General features: G+C 32.1%; 3 protein-coding genes across 3 annotated transcripts in view; 1 reads left to right on the top strand and 2 right to left on the bottom strand.

The window, feature by feature from the left end:
• Positions 1-20,881, top strand: part of LOC102608194 (uncharacterized) — a 91,548-nt gene that overhangs the window by 22,101 nt on the left and 48,566 nt on the right. The window lies entirely within an intron of this gene.
• LOC102627221 (loganic acid O-methyltransferase-like) lies at positions 8,384-12,400 on the bottom strand. Its single transcript, XM_006469263.3, has 3 exons — positions 12,162-12,400; positions 9,259-9,921; positions 8,384-8,873 (listed from the first exon to the last, which is right to left on the bottom strand). The coding sequence occupies exons 1-3, from the start codon at positions 12,276-12,278 to the stop codon at positions 8,535-8,537; spliced, it is 1,119 nt and encodes a 372-aa protein (XP_006469326.1). The 5' UTR covers positions 12,279-12,400; the 3' UTR covers positions 8,384-8,534.
• On the bottom strand, positions 18,688-20,545 carry LOC107175675 (loganic acid O-methyltransferase-like). The gene is made up of 2 exons (XM_015527340.2): positions 20,450-20,545; positions 18,688-19,371 (listed from the first exon to the last, which is right to left on the bottom strand). The coding sequence occupies exons 1-2, from the start codon at positions 20,543-20,545 to the stop codon at positions 18,688-18,690; spliced, it is 780 nt and encodes a 259-aa protein (XP_015382826.2).

Raw genomic sequence — 20,881 nt, 5'->3', positions numbered from 1 at the left:
TTTTTCAAATTCCTGAGTGTAAGAAGCAATTCCTGCAAAACAAAGAGTTTTGTAGAGCTTAAATAATAAAAGTTTTTGTTTAGTGATTTGAGAGTTTAAGTGTATTAGGGTTTTGGGTAGTAAGTTAAAATACTATAATACTTGTAACTCCTTTTCACTAGTAAAATATTTTCTTTCTATCTTCGCCCGTTGACGTAAGCTAAAAGTCTAATCACATAATTTCCTGATGTCCTCTTTTGTGCTTGTTCTTTATTTTTTTCTAATTTCACTTTAGTTGCGTGTCTGCTTCACCTATCAATTTCCCAACAGTGATATCAGAGCTATTGGTTGTCTTTTATTTTTAGTCGGGTACTGTTCATGTAAAGGGTATTGTTCACGTATACGATATTATTTACGTATACGGTATTGTTCACGTATACGACAATATTCATATATGATACTATTTATGTATACAGTACTGTTCACGAGAAACGGTGAGAGCGATCCAAGAATTTTGGGGTAATTTTTAAAAACCTCCCCTGAGGTTTGGGCTTGTTGCAAGTAGATGGCGAGAATTTGTTTATTTGTAAAAAACCCCCTACCGTCAGTTAACTTTAACATTGACCGTTAGTTGACTATGCAAAGACAATATTACCCTTAACAATAATTTGTAAACGGAAATAACTAAAAAAAATTAAAATTATTGGCGCGAAAAGCACAAACCCTATTTTTTTGACAATTTTATCCTTGTCAATTCCAAAGATTTACAATATCATAGGTAAAGATTATAACTATTTCATTTTCAAGTTTTTAATTTTATCTTTTTTGTAGAAACTTTAAGAAAATATCAATAATTTAAAGATGATTTTTTTAAATTTTTAATTTTATCTTTCTTGTAAAAACTTTAAGAAAATATCAATAATTTAAAAAGGATAAAATAGCCAATAATTTTAATTTTTTTTAGTTATTTCCGTTTACAAATTATTGTTAAGGGTAATATTGTCTTTGCATAGTCAACTAACGGTAGGAGGTTTTTTACAAATAAACAAATTCTCGCCATCTACTTGCAACAAGCCCAAACCTCAGGGGATGTTTTTAAAAATTACCCAAGAATTTTGTGGTGCAAAGTAAGGAATAGTGGTGTGAGTAGAGTAACTGTGTGATTTTGTACATATTTAGGAAAGTTATGTCACAAAGGCAATAAGAGCTTAAGGAGTCTGGGTTTTAAGTGGGACCATTGTGACCCTTCCAGTCTATCCCGGAAACTTTTCTGGTGTGCATTCTCACACATACTCACAATTATTCAAGGTGGTACACTAGCTTGTGTGCGGTATTCATCAACAAAATGGCGGCAAAATATGAAATTGAGAAGTTCAACGGGAATAATTTCTCGTTGTGGAAAATGAAGATGAGGGAAATTCTAAGGAAAAATAATTGCTTGGCAGCAATTGGAGAAAGATCTATGGAGATAACTGATGATGACAAGTGGAATGAGATGGACAACAATGCTATTGCTGATTTACACCTGTCACTTGCAGATGGGGTGTTATCCAGTGTGGAGGAGAAAAAGACAGCGAAGAAAATATGAGATACTCTCACAAAATTGTACGAGGCCAAGTCACAACACAACAAAATCTTCTTGAAGAGGAAACTATATACTTTTTGAATGGCGGAATCTACATCGGTGACCGACCATACAACACCTTAAAGACTCTATTTTCACACATAACAACATTAGGTCATAAAATAGAGGAAAATGAATGTGCAAAGCTTCTACTTCAAAGTCTACCATATTCGTATAATCAACTTATCATAAACCTGACGAACAACAATCCAGCAGACAGTTTGGTTTTCGACGATGTTGCAGCCTCTGTATTAAATGAGGAGAGCAGACCATACAACACCTTGAAGACTCTATTTTCACACCTAACAACGTTGGGTGTTAAATTAGAGGAAAATGAACGTGTAGAGCTTCTACTTCAAGTCTACTAGATTCGTATAATCAACTCATCATGAACCTGACGAACAACAATCCAGCAGATAGTCTGGTTTTCGACAATGTTGTAGCCTCTGTATTAAATGATGAGAGCCGATGAAAAAATAAAAAAAACAGACAAGCAAGTTCGCAGCAAGCGAAGACGCTAGCGGTGACGAGAGGGAGATCAACGGAACGTGACCTTAGTGGGAGTCACAATTATGGTAGATCAAAATCTAAAAGTAAGAAGAATTTTAAATGCTAGAATTACGACAAGAAAGGGCACGTCAAGAAAGAAAGAGTATTGGAACAACCAGAAGAGAAGAGAAGACAAAGAACTCGAGTCATCAAATGCTCAAGGGTGTATAGCAAGTACCTCGGATGATGGCGAAATTCTCTATAATAAGGCAACAACATTTCAGAAGACAGAAAACGGTTATATGACGTCTGGCTCATAGACTCAGGAGCTACCTGGCACATGACCTCTCGGAGAGAATGGTTCCATACATATGAACCTATCTCAGGAAGATCTGTATATATGGGAGATGATCATGCCTTGGAGATCGTTGGTATTGGTACTATCAAAATCAAAATATTTGATGGTATAATTCGCACAATTAAGGAGGTACGGCATGTCAAAAGTCTGAAGAAGAATCTATTGTCTTTAAGACAAATAGATAGTCATGGGTACAAAACTCATGTTGAAAATGAGGTCATAAAAATTGCTAGAGGCGCGCTTGTATTGATAAAGGCAGAAAAAATTGGTGTTAATCTGTTCATGCTTAAAGGGGAAATACTACAGGAAGCTGATGTGTGTGTTGTGTCAAATGGAGAAGAATCAACGATAATGTGGCATCTCAAATTCGGCCACATGTCAGAACAAGATTTGAATATTCTCTCTGAGCGAAAATTACTTCCAGGGCTCAAATCAGTAAGCTTTCCATTTTGTGAGTATTGTGTTACAAGTAAGCAGTATAGATTAAAGTTCAGTAGATCTATCGTTATAAGTAAATGCATTCTAGACTTGGTTCACTCTGATGTTTGAGAATCACGAGACATATCTATGGGATATGCAAAGTACATGATGATTTTCATTGATGATTATTGTAGGAGATGTTGGGTGTATCCAATCAAGAAAAAAGTCATATGTGCTTCAAGTGTTCAAGGAATATAAAGCGCGGGTTGAACTTGAATCCGGGAAAAGGATCAAGTGCTTAAGGACAAATAATGGTGGAGAGTATACAGACGGTGAATTTTTTACTTTTTGTAAGCAAGAAGGTATTCAAAGGTAATTCACGGTGGCATACACTCCTCAACAAAATGAAGTGGTAGAGTGGATGAACAAAATCTTACAGAAATAAATAAGAGCTATATTGAGGACTGTGGGTCCGCCTGATTCATTCTGGGCAGAAGCAGCCAAAACTGCCTGTTATATAGTAAATCGATCGCCATCCACAACAATTGGGCTGAAGACAACGATGGAGATGTGGACTGGAAAGCCAGCAGATTACTCTCACCTACATGCATTCGGATGTCATGTGTACGTGATGTACAATGCCCAAAAAAGAGTAAAGCTGGATTCAAAATATAGAAGATATATCTTCTTGGGATATGCTGATAAAGTAAATGGGTATCGTTTGTGGGATCCCACTGCCCACAAGATCATGATCAGTAAAGATATTATCTTTGTAGAAGATCAACTGCAAATGAGATATGAAAATAATAGCACTGAAAAAGAAAAGTCAGAGACCGTGCTAGTATATGTAGAAAATAATCTAAAAGATTCATATTCTTCTGAAGCAACACCAGAGCACGAGGAACAAGTACCAGTCGAGTCCGAGACTTCAAAAATTCATCGGTAAACTCGTGAAAGAAGACCGCCATCGTGGCACTTAGAGTATGTCACAGAGATCAATACTGCATACTGTCTTCTAACAGAGGATGAAGAGCCATCAACTTTCCATGAAGCCTTAAACAGCTCAGATGCTACTTTGTAGATGACAACAATGCATGAAGAAATTGAGACTTTTCTACACAAGAACAAGACATGAGAACTTGTACGGGTCTATAAGATCAAACGTGATGGTAATAACCAAGTAGAGCGGTATCGTTCAAGATTAGAGGTGAAAAGATATGCTCAGAAAGAAGGTATTGACTTCAACGAAATATTTTCTCTGGTGGTTCGACTCACAACAGTCAGAATAATCTTGACAATATGTGCTACATTTAACCTACATCTAGAGCAGTTATATGTGAAAATTGCATTTCTTTATGGAGAACTTCAAGAAGAAATTTATATGCTCCAACTAGAAGGTTTTGCTGAAAAGGGGAAGGAGAACTTGGTTTGCAGGTTGAACAAATTTCTATACGGTCTCAAACAGGTGCCGAAGTGTTGGTATAAGAGATTTGATTTCTTCATCGTGAGCCTTGGATACAACAGACTCAGTTCAGACCATTGTGCATATTACAAGAAGTTTGAAGATAATGATTTTATCATTTTGCTGTTGTACGTGGATGATATGTTGATAGCAGGCCCCAACAAAGATCGAATTCAAGAATTGAAGACACAATTGGCTAGGGAGTTTGAAATGAAGGACTTGAGACTAGCAAACAAGATTTTAGGGATGTAAATTCACCGAGACCAAAATAACATGAAGATTTGGCTTTCTCAGAAGAACTATTTGAAGAAAATCATGCGACGTTTCAACATGCACGATTGTAAGTCAATTCCTACCTCACTTCCTATTAATTTCAAATTATCCTCAAGTATATGTCCTAGCCATGAAATAGAGAGGAAGAAGATGTCTCGAGTACCGTATACATCAGTAGTGGAAAGTTTGATGTTCGCTATAATATGTACTAGACCGGACATTGCACAAGTAGTGGGAGCAGTCAGTCGATACATGCCAAATCTTGGTAAAGAGCATTGGATAGTTGTGAAGAGGATCCTGAGATATATCAGAGGAACCTCAGATGTTGCATTATACTATGGAGGATCAAAGTTTACTGTTAAGGGCTATGTGTATTCAAATTTTGCAGGAGATCTTAATAAAAGAGAATCCGCAACTAACTATGTGTTTACACTTACAGGAGGAGTCGTAAGCTGGGTTTCGAAACTGCAGATCGTTATGGCTCTATCTACAACATAAGCATAATACATGACAGCGACACAAGCTTGCAAGAAAGCTATTTGGATACAAAGGTTAATGGAGGAGCTCAGGCACAAAAAAGAGAAAATTTCTGTGTTTTGTGATAGTCAGAGTGCCTTGCACATTGCAAGAAATCCAGCCTTTCATTCCAAGACAAAGCACGTACGGGTACAATATCACTTCGTTCGAGAAGTAATGGAAGATGGAAGTGTGGATTTGCAGAAAATCCGTACGAACGAGAACCTAGCAGATATTTTGACCAAGCCAATAAATACTGACAAGTTTATATGGAGTAGATCCTCTTGTGGCCTAGTAAAGACGTAAGTAACATGACAGAGATGAAACAGAAAAGATGGTGTGGAGATTGGTTGGTTCTCAATCTAATCTCCAAGTGGGAGAATGTCAATACCCCACTGCAAAAGCAAAGAAAAAAGGAAAGAAGACAAAAGAGGAAGAAGAAAAAGAAAAAGGAGGAATAAAAAAATGGTGTTGCGCCGTATAGAGAATGAGAAAAAATTAATAAAATAATAATAAATAATAAAATAATAGTGCACAGTAGTCATTTGATTGCTATAAATAGAGGGGCATTTCCCTCATTTTATTCATCGAATTCTTCTCTTCTTTTTCAAATTCCAAAGTGTGAGAAGCAATTCATGCAAAGCAAAGTGTTTTGTAGAGCTTAAATAATAAAAGCTTTTGTTTAGTGATTTGATAGTTTGGGTGTATTGGGATTTTGGGTAGTGAGTTAAAATATTACAATACTTGTAACTCATTTTCACTAGTAAAATATTTTCCTTCTGTCTTCGCCAATGGACGTAGGCTAAAAGCCGAACCACATAATTTCTTGGTGTCCTCTTTTGTGCTTGTTCTTTATTTTCTTCAAATTTCACTTTAATTGCGTGTTTGCTTCACTCATCAATTTCCCAACAAAAAAGACTGGGAAAGGTCATCTTAACCACAATAATCAAATAATACCTTATGCTTCTCTCTCTTACCCTGCCCACCTGAACTGAATTAAACTATTAACCTCTTTTGTGAACTAGAATTAAATTTATGTTTTTTTGTTAAAATTTGAGAATCACTTGCATTTTATAATCAATTAACCAATACAATTATCTGTAAATCAAAAGAATTGGGGAATGTCTCTTTTCATTGTGTATTAATAACAATATTATTACTTGTAGACGACAGTTAAAAACCCATATACTTAGGCAGCAGAATTGATTCCGCACAATCAGACTTATATGCAATTATTGTTGAAGTCAAATGAAGATTTTTTTTTGCCAAAGATTGAAAATTTTCAATAAACTTAATTAATTGGCAAAGATTGGATAATTTGTCAATAAACTTGACAAATTGGCCAAAGAATCACTTAAGACAAATTGCAAAGGAGTAGGTGCAATAGTTCCATTGATTTTCTATAAATAGAGGGGTAATTCTTCATTTGAAATCATCCCAAAATTGAGAGGAACAATTCAAGTGAAGAATTGTTGAGAGAGTGAGCAATTGGAGAGTGTTTGTAACTGAGAGATTTTTCCTTTCAAGTGTGGAAATAAGATTTCTTTACTCAAATTTTGTGCTCCAATAATTGTTAGTTATACAATTATATTCTCTTGTTCCCGTGGACGTAGGTATATTGTCAAACCACATTAAATTCTGGGTCTTTTATTTTTTTGTGATTATTTGGTGTGCTTGATTCCGCATTCCGTGCACAACAATAATAACAAAAGCTTATATTATTTATATAACACTACAGTGGAACAACCTAAATGCGTGCAATATGCATGAATCCTAAGCCAAATTTAAAGAGCTTGCAAAGGTTTGGATGAAGATGACAAATCTCACCTATTAAACGCTAATTTTAGAGTGCTTTGATCATATTCAGCTTAGCTTAATTTGGAAGACGACATTTAATTCGCAGTTGTTATAAAATACAATAACTAATTGTTTATCCTCAAAGGATAATCTTATTAATTTAGAAAAATAATAAAGAGTCCTAGTACAGTAGTACTCCCATAACAGTTGAAAAAAATAACATCAAAACCATAGAGTATTATATATTAATTAAAAAATGATACTAAGTTTTTATTTAACACTATAACACCATAGAATTTTATAGTTATTTTATTGCAATTGTGTCAGATTCTTCAGTTCAAATATATGATAAAAATAATAGGTAGAGGATGTTTCATTTTTAAAATATCAAACCCCAAAATTTATCTTAATCACTAAGAAAAATGATTAATAAACTGAGGGAAGACAAATAAAATTATATTAAGGTATGGTGGTGAAATGTTAGTTGATTATTTTATTTTTTTTCTTTTATACGGTATGATGTTATAATTAATTTTGTCTTCTTTCTATTTATTTTTTAGGAAAATTATCAATCGTATACCCTATAGTTGCTCTGTTATAAAAAATACTACAATACTTTGAGAGTGTATCAATCGTCTACTCTAAATTGACAAAAGTTATTTGATGACCACCAAACCGTTGTCTGTCGTTTGAAAGTTAATAGAATTATAGTAAATTGACGATTTTAGCCTTGAAATTTAAATTAAAATAAAGGAAAATTATCATTTGTATACCCTTAAATTCTTTTATTATTACTTGTATACCCTTAAATTATCACTTGTATCATATTAAAAGACCAAATTACCCCTCTGGCGTTATCCTATTTAAACGACTGGTAATAGTTTAGTGGACGACAAATACATTTTGTCAACTTAAAATGAACGATTGATACATCCTCAAAATATTATAATATTTTTAATAATAGAGCAATTATAAAATATACGAATGATAATTTTTCTATTTTTTATGTCTAAATGCTAATGCCCAACCATTAAAAACTTTTGGAGTCAATTTTTCCTAACAAAACAGCACTGGCAGATATTTTTCAGCCTTGCATGGTTTGCTTTTCAAGGACCTTTTTGTAAGCCCAACTATTAGCATTAGTGTATCAGTTCTCAAACCCAAGCCGGCTCCAAGCACAACTGATGGGCCAGTCCAGTAAAAAGACATGAAAGTAGACAATTCACAGCTTAGGATTAATTACAGTGATTACGCAGAATGATTCTGCTAAATCTAATTCAAATTTGGATCTCATATTTTTTCAACATAAAATTTAGATCTTGTGTTGATGCAATACATATAAAAATTGTAGCAAGAATCTGTAGTTATAATATTATTATATATATAGATAGATAGATAGATAGATATATAGATAGAGTGTTTAAAGAGAAAACAAATGAAGTTGTGATGAAAAAATTTCTTAAAATACTGATGAAAAGCATGAAGTGCATAATACAATTATGAGGGGAGAAAATTTCCCCTTGTAATATTACTCTAAATTTTCAACAGTGAACAAAACCAAGCTAGATAAACTTCCAAACTATAATTAATTATCTTCGAGAATCATGTAAACTAATTTATAAACGTTGCAGCACAGCAAATAGTTGAACTCCATCCCTATAACATGACACCATCTTGTCATTAATCTCTTCAAGTCTTTCCAGTAACTGCCTGAACATTTCTTCAGTAACCTCGTATGAAAAATGTTTGTTGAACATTGACTCAGTCGCAGCTCTTACATGCTTTATATATTCTGGCATATTGATTCGCCCTTTAAGCCATGGCGATGGATTCGTCAATCCCATTACCTCAATTCTGAAATTGCCATTTCTTTCTACCACTGCCCCAAATTCCCCAGGAGGGCAAGCATATATAGGTAAGTTGAAGGAATCAACTTGAGCTTCACTTAATAATCCCTGTCGCATCATTCAGATTATGTACGTTAATCGTCTGGTTCCGAACAATTAAAAAAATAAAATTCATAGGGTTATATCTTATAGGATAAACTATTATTGAATTCAATGGCGGAATCAGGATTTTAGTTCAATCAGTGGAGACTAATTTGAAAAAAGAATATTACAAATTAATTTGTGAAAAAAAATTCCTATATTTAGGGATTAAAATATACATTTATTAAAATACATGAAACTGCAATAAAATCTTTATCTTGAAAAAGAAGACACTTTAGGCCAGAACATAAAAGTCTGCCCCTAATAAAATCTTTACTTACGATATTATAGCTTTATAGTTCAAATGATAATTTTATGAAGCCTTTTGTGACCAATGAATAGTTGGACTTACCACTTTTACCATGTCGTAGAGGATGGTACCCATACAGTTATACATGAGACCGTTTGCGATCTCCGAAAAAGGCATTCCGTCCGGGATGCTTGGATTGGTAATGACGATCATTCCTCCTGGAACAATCTCTTTAGCTCTATTATTCAAAAATCTTTCCAAGTCTTTAGCAAACTGATTTGCGTACGCCTTCACTACTGCCTCCGGGGCAAATGCATAGTGAATTCTACCTTTGTTCCAAGCAGGAGAATTCTTGTCAAGTAAACCTTCCGGCACCTTAGAGAGCCAATGGAGTGCGTAAGAAACATGAACAAGATGGAGAAATTTCTCCGGGAACAATCGTTTGTGAAAAGAGCCCGGAACTCCGGCAACGAAGAAATGGATTTCTTGTGGAAGAGAAGTGAATAGGGTATTGAAATCATTGGAGGATTGATCATTGAATGAAACATGGAACTCAGGATTCTGAGAATTGGGGCATTGAGATTTGTACTTCTGCTTAACGATTTCTATTAAATCTTGCATAGCGTTAAAGGTATTTGGTCCAACTGCACATCCGCAATCTGCAAGGCGAATTGTGTTTGATGATGAATCTGCTAAGGACTTTACGTCGAGTTTCCGGATAATTGCATCATGGATATGGTCCTTGGTGACATTTGTAGCTAGTCTCTGTGACATAAGTGTATAGAACTTGTTGAACAGAACATAATATACTTTTATCCTGATATATTCAAGTAAAATTAGGCTATAAGTATATGACTACGTGGTTTTAGTAGTTACCTATTACAAATTCATGATTATGAAAAACCATATTTATCAAAATCACTTTCTACAAAGTTTGAATGGAAATTAAAAAAACTAATATTGTAAAATCAAATCTTCATAAGGAACTTCTGAGCCAGTACTGTTAAAAAACTTAATGGTAAAATTGAAAATTAAAGATAGACAATCATTTAATACATCATTCATTTTAATAATTCCACTAAGGGTAAAATACTTCATCAATGCTACAATTTGAGCTAATGCATATATTTTTTTAAAATACCCAAAGTACTCTTGTTGTTACTTTTGTAGCAGTTGATTTATGTATGATATAACTTAAATTCAAATGAATCAGGCTTACAAACAGGTGGAAATAAATGATAATAATTAAGAACATATTAATTAAAATTAATACACAACACAGACTCTTTGGATAATTTTAAAAACTATTGGGACTAATAAATTGGAAAATTATCTCAAACTATAAAAACAAAAATGGTATTTATCATTCTATTAGATATTTTAATCCGACAACGATGTGTGAAGACTTGAACTCTTGTAGCCACTAGATCAAGGAGTGGTTGATTACTAAAATACCCTTAAGATCATATTGATTACCAATAAATTTAGGTTAAAATAAAATTAAATGAAGAAAAAAGGACATTTACACCCAAAAAATTTGAAAAAATATTCACCAACACCCCATGTTTTCAAAAAGGGACACCAAGGCCCTTTTTTTTTTTACCGTAATACCTCTTACTGTTATTATAAAAAAAAATTGATTCTAATGTTTTATAATAAATAGAAATATAACAATAAACAAATGGAATAACATATAAATTTTAAAATGATTTAAATATTTAAAAATATGATATTTTTCTATCAATATAATATATTAAAGTAAATTTTTACAATAAATAGAATCATAATATTAAAATAATTGTATTAAAATTTAAATTATTTTGAATATTATGCAAAATAATAATTTTAACATTATTAGTATGTGACTTTATTTAATTGTAAAATGTATTTATTGTAAATATTTATTTAAAATCCTACAATAAATAAAAATATATTATTAAAATAAATATAATAATTTACATATTTAAATTTATTAGAATATTCTAATATTCTAATATTGTTAGTTTACTACATAGATTACATTATTTATATAATATTTATATTTATAAAAAATTTAAAATCAATTTTTTTGGGATAATAGAGATAAATGATATAATGGTCAAAAGGAAATTTTGGTTTCCCTTTTTAAAAACTTGAGGGTATTGGTGATAATTTTTCCAAATCATAAAGGTGCAATATCATTTTCCCTTTACGCCTCCTCAGTTACCAAAAAATTAGTGTAGCAAATATTCTCAGCCATGTAAAATTATTTCTCTAACTCTGCAGTAAGAACAAAAGTCAACTTTCTAACTCTGCAGTAAGAACAAAAGTCAACTTATATCCAAATAAGTAAACAGAGTTGAGATTCTTATTACGAAAGAATTAAAGTCTACAAGTATATATACTTTGAAAGACCAACGAACAGTTGCATAATTTCCATTCTTTTCTCCTGCTGGCAGTTGTTGTAACTTAGATTCTCACATGCCCATTATCATGACAAACAGACAATTGGTGTTTCAAAATCAAAATTGATCATGATCTGATTATTTTATGGACAGTGATGTGTTGACTTTTTCTTGGTTTGGTGGGAATATTATTTGGACATGTGAATGATCCAGTAGTATATACTGTATACATTGGTCAGACTCAGTGGTTTTCGGCCCAAAGGAAAATTGAAATGCGATTTTGGAGTAACCAAAGCTAGAATTTATCTGGGCAGGTTAATGTTAGGAGAAAATATACACAGGGCTTGAAAGATTTAAAACAATACTTTAAAAGCCTTAATTCGAAAAATTTGGATCGGTGCAAAATTAGCCAATTTGGCATTGAAGGATTAGTAGGAAGTAGGAACAAAAGGACTTAATCTTGAGGCTGATATTATACCTCTTTACAAATTAAAACAACGATCCATATGTCTCTTTATAAATTCAAGAAGCTCTTAGGGTTATCCAAATTATAATTATAAACAATTTCTGGTACTGTCAAGCCTCACTTAAAAAAAAAAAATGTAAAGCCAAGAAGTAGACCTGATAGAAGGAGTTTTTGAAGTAGCTGTGAGTGCCACATCCACCCACCACCTGGATTGGTGTCTCTGAACCCTCGGGCTTCTCCGTGAATGTCTGATCGGATATCAATGTTGCCATCTTTGCTGTAAAATATTTTTGTGTATATATGTTTAGTATGTGTGTGTGTGTACGTATGCAGACAATAAAGAGCAATATCTGGTAAGAGTGATCTTCACAATTTATAGAAGTGAAGAAAGAGAGAAGCAGGCTTGAGTAGTGATGTTGGTGCAATTAATCAGTAACGGGTTCGCATAAGTTGATAATAATAATTATTATATGTTAGAATAGTGGGTTCAAGCTAGGCTGACTTCATAAGAAAAAGACATTGCTAATAAGTTCTGTTTTCCTCAATTTCGTTAGGGCTTGGCCCTGAATTTCTTTTCAAGAAATTTAAAATACAATAATATTATGCTTATAAAGTTGTGGCATATGTGTAGCATTATTATAAACTATCTTGTGTTAAATTATTACTTAGTTTATCACCTATCATCACATACACATAATGGATTGTATGAGGATCATGTGTATGCTGCATGAGTTTGTATCCTAACTTCGTAGTAATAACATTACTCCATAAATGAGAGGTCATTATCTTTTATTCTTTCTTTTTCTCAGGTTTAAAGAATGAAGCAAAGTTCTGTATTTCATTTAATACAGAGAAGATCATCAAGCTACGCTTAGAAGAAACTATTGTGGCGCAAATTAAATAAATGGAACACCCTTACCATAGATTTGAATTGATGGTTGTTGCCACTTGGGCTTATGGCCCAGTGGTAAACTATTGTCCTTGAAGTCAAGCATGACTATGAGGGCAATGGTTTGAGTCCCCACATATATAACCTCTCTCAATTAAACATAATTGTATGAAAATTATGTATTTTATAGAATAAAAATGTAATAATGTAAGTAAAAAAAAAATTGATGGTTGAATTATGATCCTCTTTACGGCCGTTATAAATTAGTAATTTTCCTTCTAATTTTTTCAACTTAAAACCTTTACATATTTCCGCCTCTTGTATATGTTCAAGATATGTTCGTTCATTATTTTCTTTTTCAAAGAGTACGTGACGATAGTTTTGATGGGTCATGATATATCTTGACAACAGGCAAAGGATCAAATAAAAGAAAACGAATTCGCAAGCGAAGAGAAATGGTTAACAAAAAGTAATTAAGGTCATGTTTTAACCTGTTTCTATTATTAAAGTTGTGGGATAGATAATAGCTATATATTCCTCATTTTCTGTCCATGACTAATTAAGAATGCAGTCCATATGGGTGAGAGAGAAACGGAAGGAGAGCAGACAATTTGATGGATATTAAAAAAAAAAACCCAATTGTTATTTGTATTTATTAATTTTATTTTATTTTACATTTTAAAGCATTGATTGTAACTTCTAAGGACCACGTACGACATTGATTGATAAAGAACGTAACACTACTAACCCTAATCAGTTTGTCAATGTTGTAGCCATTTATTCCTTTAAACACACAGACAAGGATGTATGAACTGCATTTTGATATTAAAAAACAAAATCCAATTAACGATTAAATTAAACAAATTATTTAAATTTATATGAGATAAATGGTTGTTTTCTTGCAAGTTGTCTGGAATAAACAGATCTTGTGGGAAGCAAAATCGGCTCAGACTAGTGGTCCATACGGTTCGTTCTTATTGCTTCCGTTGACACTTAAAAATTGATTATTATCGTATATACATTTATGCATGTTTATTTGTGTCTTTTTTGACAAAAGGCTACGCTATATGTATTTCATTCATAGGTGCATGGAATTCAATTTTTCATTTTCAAAGCTTGTCATGGGTATTTAACTAGAAAAATTTATTCTCCCAACTTGTCAAATTCATAATCGACGACCACATGCAAAAAATTAACTAAGCTAAATATAAAGTACTAATGGAATCATTAAATATATATCGAACTTATTATTATTTTTGCTTGATACACAAAAATTAAAATGAACGCAAATGAAGTGCTCATAAAAGTAATGGGTCGTATTGGTTTGAGGCTCGAGAAATTTCTATATTCAGATTTCCATGTAATTCTTACTTGGTGCACGCGCTGGATTTGACGCTTTTTTTTAACAAATTCAGACAGTTTTGGCATCTTGGGATACTAATAATTATACAAGTAATTTGAAAATAAAAAGAACTAACGCAATCGTATAGAATTTTATGCAGCTCAAAAAAGATTTATTTTCTTCTTCGCAAGGTTCAAGATTTATTTTCTTATTGGCAAAGTTCTTTTGACCAATATTCCATACATACATACATACATATATATATATATAAGAAATTATCAAATCGAGGATTGTGAATGTGATAAAATTCGACATACCTATTACATCATATGGTATAATATAATAATTATATTCCTATCATTCTTAAATTTTAATAAATTTCAAGATCCAGAAGCAAATTACTACTCATTATAACCTTAATCCTGCATGTGCCCTTCCTGACCTTCCAACCAGAGCACTATTTCGTTCTCTTATCGCGGCAGGGGTATACTTGATAACTGGAGGATCGTGCTCAATTCCTTGTGCCTTCCGAACCAAGGCAACAAAAGAGTCAAATCTTATCTTACTCCTATAAGGTGCTTTCAAAGCAAGCCTCTGACAATCCATAGGGGCATACATAGTTAAACCACCTCTATTAATAAGCGTGTGGGTGGGTGGGTAATAGGTAGATACCTCTTTGTGTTATTGAATGGTGTATTGCATGTGCATGAACGTGAAAAGTACTAGAGCCTCGAATTCATCTCAGAAATCTCTGGCTACATTTACATGCTAATTAGGCTTCGGTAAGGATATTGATACAAAATTATGGTCCCAATCATTAAAAAACTTCTTCCTATAGCTAGTAGTTTCCCCACCTCGCAAAGAAAAAATTATAATTAAAATAAAGTTCAGACGGCGCTGCTGTTCTACGTACGACAGTTATTATTATTTGGGAATTAGTTAACAACTTCGATTTTATATCAATAATATGAGCTTGGAGGACTACCTAGCCAGCTATAGCTAGTCGTTTATATATTTTCTTGAAAATAAGAGAAAAAATAGTTTGTTTCCAATTTCAATAAGTGTTTTGCCCTAATTCAGCTGCACGATCGAAAATCTATATCTTATAAATCCATTCGTGTATAGAATTCTACATACAATTTTTGTTGATATCTTTTAATATCTGTAAAATGTTATGAGAGTAAATGCTTCTTAGTTTAGTCTTTACAATAACTAATTATTCAATTAATCTTTATATTTTAAAAATTATTCAAAATATCTCTATTAGGACTATTATAAGTCCATCTATAGTAAAATTCCCTAAATTATTTTCTATTTTTCACTAAAATGTCATATATATTACCAAAAAGTAAGATGAAATGGTAATGAAAATACAAATAAAAGCATCTCGAATAATTTTTTAAAAATATATAATCTATCTAGCTGATTGATCAAATCCTTAAGGATTAAAAAAAAAAATTACCCAATATCTGACATGCTCCAATCCATCAAACAAGAACTTCATATATTTTCATTTTTTTTAAATATATATTTCGGTTAATTGGATGCTTGAGTTTTAGAGATGACTGAACCCCATGCTACTACTCAATTACTAATGGCACCAGAATAGGTAGCACAGGTCCTGCCACAAGTATGAGGCGCTTGCATTGCATGTGGCTTAACGTGACGAACAGTACAATAATTTCTCACATTAAGAAAAGCCAATTATGCAATTCATTAGCTAGAGTAATGCACAGGGGCCTTGTATACTTAAACATTCTCTGCCCTTTCAAGATTTCTAAGATATATAGTAAAATCATGGTCCCGGCTTTTATATTCCCCACCTACTTTGTCTTTTAAAAAAAAAAAGGAAAGAAAGAAACAAAAATTGTCTGTTAGCTGCTTAATTAAAAATCGGAACATTAATTAATTAGGAGTATAATGGTTGATGATGTAAGGATTTATGTTATGCATATTTGACTCAAACTATAGAGATTGATATAATGGGGGAAAAAAATCAAAATCTTCTGTTTTTTTTGCTAATCTTACTATTTTATCCTTTGTGATTATTTGATATTGGGAATATAAATACCTTTAATTATTTAATTAATCGAATAATTTTTTAATCATAGTTGATTTAAAAATTTAGGAAAAAAGTAAGAGAATTGCCATAATTTTTTCAATTAATTCTGAATAAAAACACGCAGCTATTATTTGACCAAACTAATCAAAACACTCTTTGATATTTTAAAATACATTCAAATCCCATGAGTGTCAACTTTTTTGCCAACCTCACCATTTTATCCTTGTTGATTGTTTGATGTTGGGAATATGAATATCTTTAATTATTTAATTAATAGAGTAATTTTTTAATCAAAGATGATTGAAAAACTAAGGGGAAAAGTAAAAGAATTGCCATAATTTTTCAATTAATTGCCCGTGCACACTACACACACATATACACATTAATATTAATTTTGCATTTAATTTTTCAGTTAGTTTTGAAAAGCTTTTCAGAGTTAATTGAAAATTATGACAATTTCCTTGCTTTTTCCCATAATTTTTCATTTAACTTTTCAATTAATTATGATTAAAAAATTATTCAATTAATTTAATAATTAAAGGTATTCATATTCCCAACATCAAACAACCATCAAGGATAATATAGTAAGATTTCAAAAATGTTAACATTAAAAGAGGCTTGGATGTGTTTTAAAATATCAAGAATATTTCAATTAATTTTATCAAACAACAGGGATAAGGAATTTCACTCTTTTTGCCTCGATCTAAATTAGCATTTACCCAAATAATTATGTTTTATTTGGTAACTGAACCGATGCTCAAGATCTCGACAAATTAATTATCCTAGTATGATATTATAAAGTTAATCATTGTTTGTCTAACCCTACGAAACGAAATAGACTAATAAAATAAACAAAATTTAAAATGTTGCCTGTCCAGTCAGTAGCTTGCTTAATTTCTCCATCAAATTTTATCATGGATGATGTAAGGGGAAATATTAGTTAATTCCCATTGAGAATGAGCCTGTCTTTCAATTATGTATTCATCTAGAATAATTGAAATTAAAATAGTATAAATAAATAGATTTTTAAAAAAAATTTGTCCCTTTTTTCAAGATTTGATATCTTGCAGAAGCATTACATACTTTCCATGAATACGTGCTAATACCACATAATCTATGTGAATTATTCCGTAAGACTCAAACCAAGTGCTACATATATGAGAGGAGAACGTAATAGAACCGATAGCATCTGAGAAAGAGATCAAAATATTGAATTCAGACTCTGTCTCTCTGTCTCTCGTGTGTTTATTATTGACTTTTAAAGATCTAATTATAATATACCTAATTTTATTTTGGATGCTTTGATATCAAGTAAAAAGGCATAGCTTTGCATCAGATTCTTAGATAACCAAATTGTATTTATTTTGGAATTAAGCATATAATCTCTCATTAATTTTTTTTTTTCGGTAGGATTTCATAAATAGTGTATCTTAACTGATTGAAAATTAGCTCCAGACTCTCATTGGCCAAAGAAAATTTCCTTAAGATCCCTCCTAACTTTACATGATTTTTCATAAGAATATAGATTTCTCTCTTTTCTTATATATATATATATATATATATATTGATCTATACATAAATAAATAAATTACTCTATGGTTAAGCTACTTTTACAATGAGAACTTTCAATCTCAATATTATAAGAGTAATTTGTTGTCATTTCAGTTGGAGTTTGGGACATTTATATAAAAATAAATAATTATATTTTTATTGAAGAAAATAAAAACTTTTAAGGGGAAAATACTATTACTGCTTTAATTTATTATTAAAAATGCTAGATTTGGTCTAATTAAAAAAAAAACACGTCAAATATATAAATATGGCCCCTAGAGACTTGACAGATGGTTTTCAAGCAACTTTCATTTACGCATTAAAACAACAAATAGCTGAGTCTTTTCTTTATAACCTGATTCCACCTTATCAGAAAATTCGAAAAGCCTTCTGATTAGACGATTAAACATTTCATCAATAATCTCAATTCGAAAATGTTTAGTGAACATTGCCTCCATTGCTGCCCTTACATGCATCGTCCATGCCTTAATGTCAATCGGTCCTTCTAACCAAGAAGTTGGGTTTGTCAACTCCACAGTTTTAATACTAAAATGCCCATTTTTGTCCACCAACTTCACCATCTCCTCCGATGAGGTAGAATAGATAGGCAAATTAAAAGAGTCCAATTCAGCTTCAGTAATCAGTTGCTGAGGAGAGGGAAAAAAAAAAAAAAAAAAAAGAGGTCATGTTAGTGTAATTTGCATATGATTCTGCATAAACTAATTATAGAGGCTAGTAATGCATGGAGAAAGAGTATTCGTTCTTTCTCTCTTTTCTTTTATTTGCTGCAATATCAGTATCAATGATAAACGCACAAAACTATAACATAAAAAATGGTCATAATAATAAGTGAAAACTCACCTCGTTTGCCAATTCCATGAAAATGGTTGCCATAAGATCATACATAACACCGTTTGTGAGGTGAGAATAAGGCATCCCATATGGAATACCCGGCATGATTATCACCATCATTCCTCCACTCACAATCTCTTCAGCTCTAGCATTCAGAAAATTCTCCATGTCCTTAGCAAATTGAGATGCATAAGCATTTACCACCTCCTCCGCAGCATTCGTGTAATGAATTCTCCCTTTGTTCCACGCCGGAGAATTCTCATCCAGCAACTCTTCCGGCACCTTAGAGAGCCAATGAAGAGCATACGAGCAATGCGCAAAATGGATAGAAGATTGAGGAAACAGGCGATGGTGAAAAGAGCCCGGCACTCCTGCCGAATAGTATTCCCTTTGCTGAGGGAGAGATGTGAACAGAGTGTTGAAATCGTTTGATGTTTTGTCGTTGAAGAATACTTGAAATTCGGGTAATTTTGATGAAGGGCATTGAGAATGATACTTGTTTTTGATAACTTCTAGCACATCTTGCATGGCATTTATTGTATTTGAACCCACCGCACATCCCAAATCTGCAAGACGAATTATATTTGAAGCAGAAGAGAGCTCACATACATTTAGATTTCTTGTTATTGCATCAACAATCTTTTCTTTTACAGCATCAGCGGCTAGTCTCTGCCCAAATTCACATTTTACTATTAGCACTAGTAAAATATATAGAGTGCTGCCTAAATCATTTATTTCACTTAAAATTTATGTTGACAAATTAAAGTAAAAAAATCACCAATACTTGTTTTAATTATTAATTTGCTATTTTTTTCCCATTAGAAGTGATATGACATTCATTTAATTAGTATTACAATGGTGACATATTAAAAATTTAGTAAGCGATGAATGTCACATGAATAATATTTGAGAAATGTGCATACATAGGAGTATTGTTAATTTATATAATTAACGTGAGGAGATCGAATGCAATGGATCGGAGCAAACAAATTTCTAAATAAGCAAATAATTGTTTCTTACTAAAATAATTAAAAAAATTAAAAATTAAAGTGTAGAGACTATAAGTCTTAATAATTCTATGAATTTAAGTCGTACTCAACGGATGAATTGTGATCGTCTTAAGCTTGTATACATGGCCCTAGGTCACTTATAGGCCAATCTTTATACTTGACCCTTATCACTTGAAAAAGTACTGTAGATATGTTCGTGGGTGAGTTTAACTTAGATACCATATAGAAGTCCATCTACCCATGGACCTAATTCATGTTGAGCACTGCCTTAAAGGTCATATAATAGCCAAAATTCGTTCTCAACCAATATACGAGATTTTCTAGGTAGGCTAGTAGCAACTAGCAAAACTTTCAAGAATTTCATTTTTGTTAGTCCTAACTGTAGTCTCCTCTTCAGGAAACATAACAGCTCACAAAAGATTTCTTTGATTTAAGGTTTTCAAAATTTTACTGATAAAAGAGGACGCAACAGCGCATGCTTGATGAGGATGCAGATTATATATAAATGCTTCAGAAATGAATTCTTCTTTTTTAAAATGATTATTAGAAAATAGCAACAACTATTCAAGGGAGTAATGCAAAATGATGCAATAGAAAACATCTGCACAATAATTTTAGAAAACTACAATGAATGCTTATAGAGACAAATAAGAAAATCTTGTAACCTTGATTGCTTACTCATATATATTAACACTTGTATGGTAAGTTCATTGTTCATAAGCTACGCGCATATATACCTGATAGTAGGAATTTTTCTTGTAGCTAAAAGTATCATCTCCACCATTCACCCGGACCGGATCTGGTGCAATTCTTTCGCCATCCCAGCCGTTCATCGAGAGTACTGATTCCGGCAAAGGCGTTGTTATCTCTATCTCCCTCAATGTGTTGTGCAATAGTTTTTTGAGAGTGCTTTGTACTTTATATGTAGATGAAACATATATATAGTTGTAGCATCATCATCAAGCAAGCTATATGCATAATGCATGTGGTCCAAATGCCGACTTCAAAGGTAAATGATTCCTTAGATAAAAATTGATAGGATTGTAATAGGTATCAATCAAGCCACCAGCAAATTTTAATTTTAACAAATTTATTTTGTCCTCACATGTTTGTTAAATGATTCATTGCATACATTTTCCTCCCATCATTGACTGAAAAAAACTAGGAAA

This window comes from Citrus sinensis, chromosome 2, assembly GCF_022201045.2.
Source record: "Citrus sinensis cultivar Valencia sweet orange chromosome 2, DVS_A1.0, whole genome shotgun sequence".
Lineage (NCBI taxonomy): Eukaryota > Viridiplantae > Streptophyta > Magnoliopsida > Sapindales > Rutaceae > Citrus > Citrus sinensis.
This window is presented reverse-complemented; position numbering and strand designations above follow the sequence as displayed.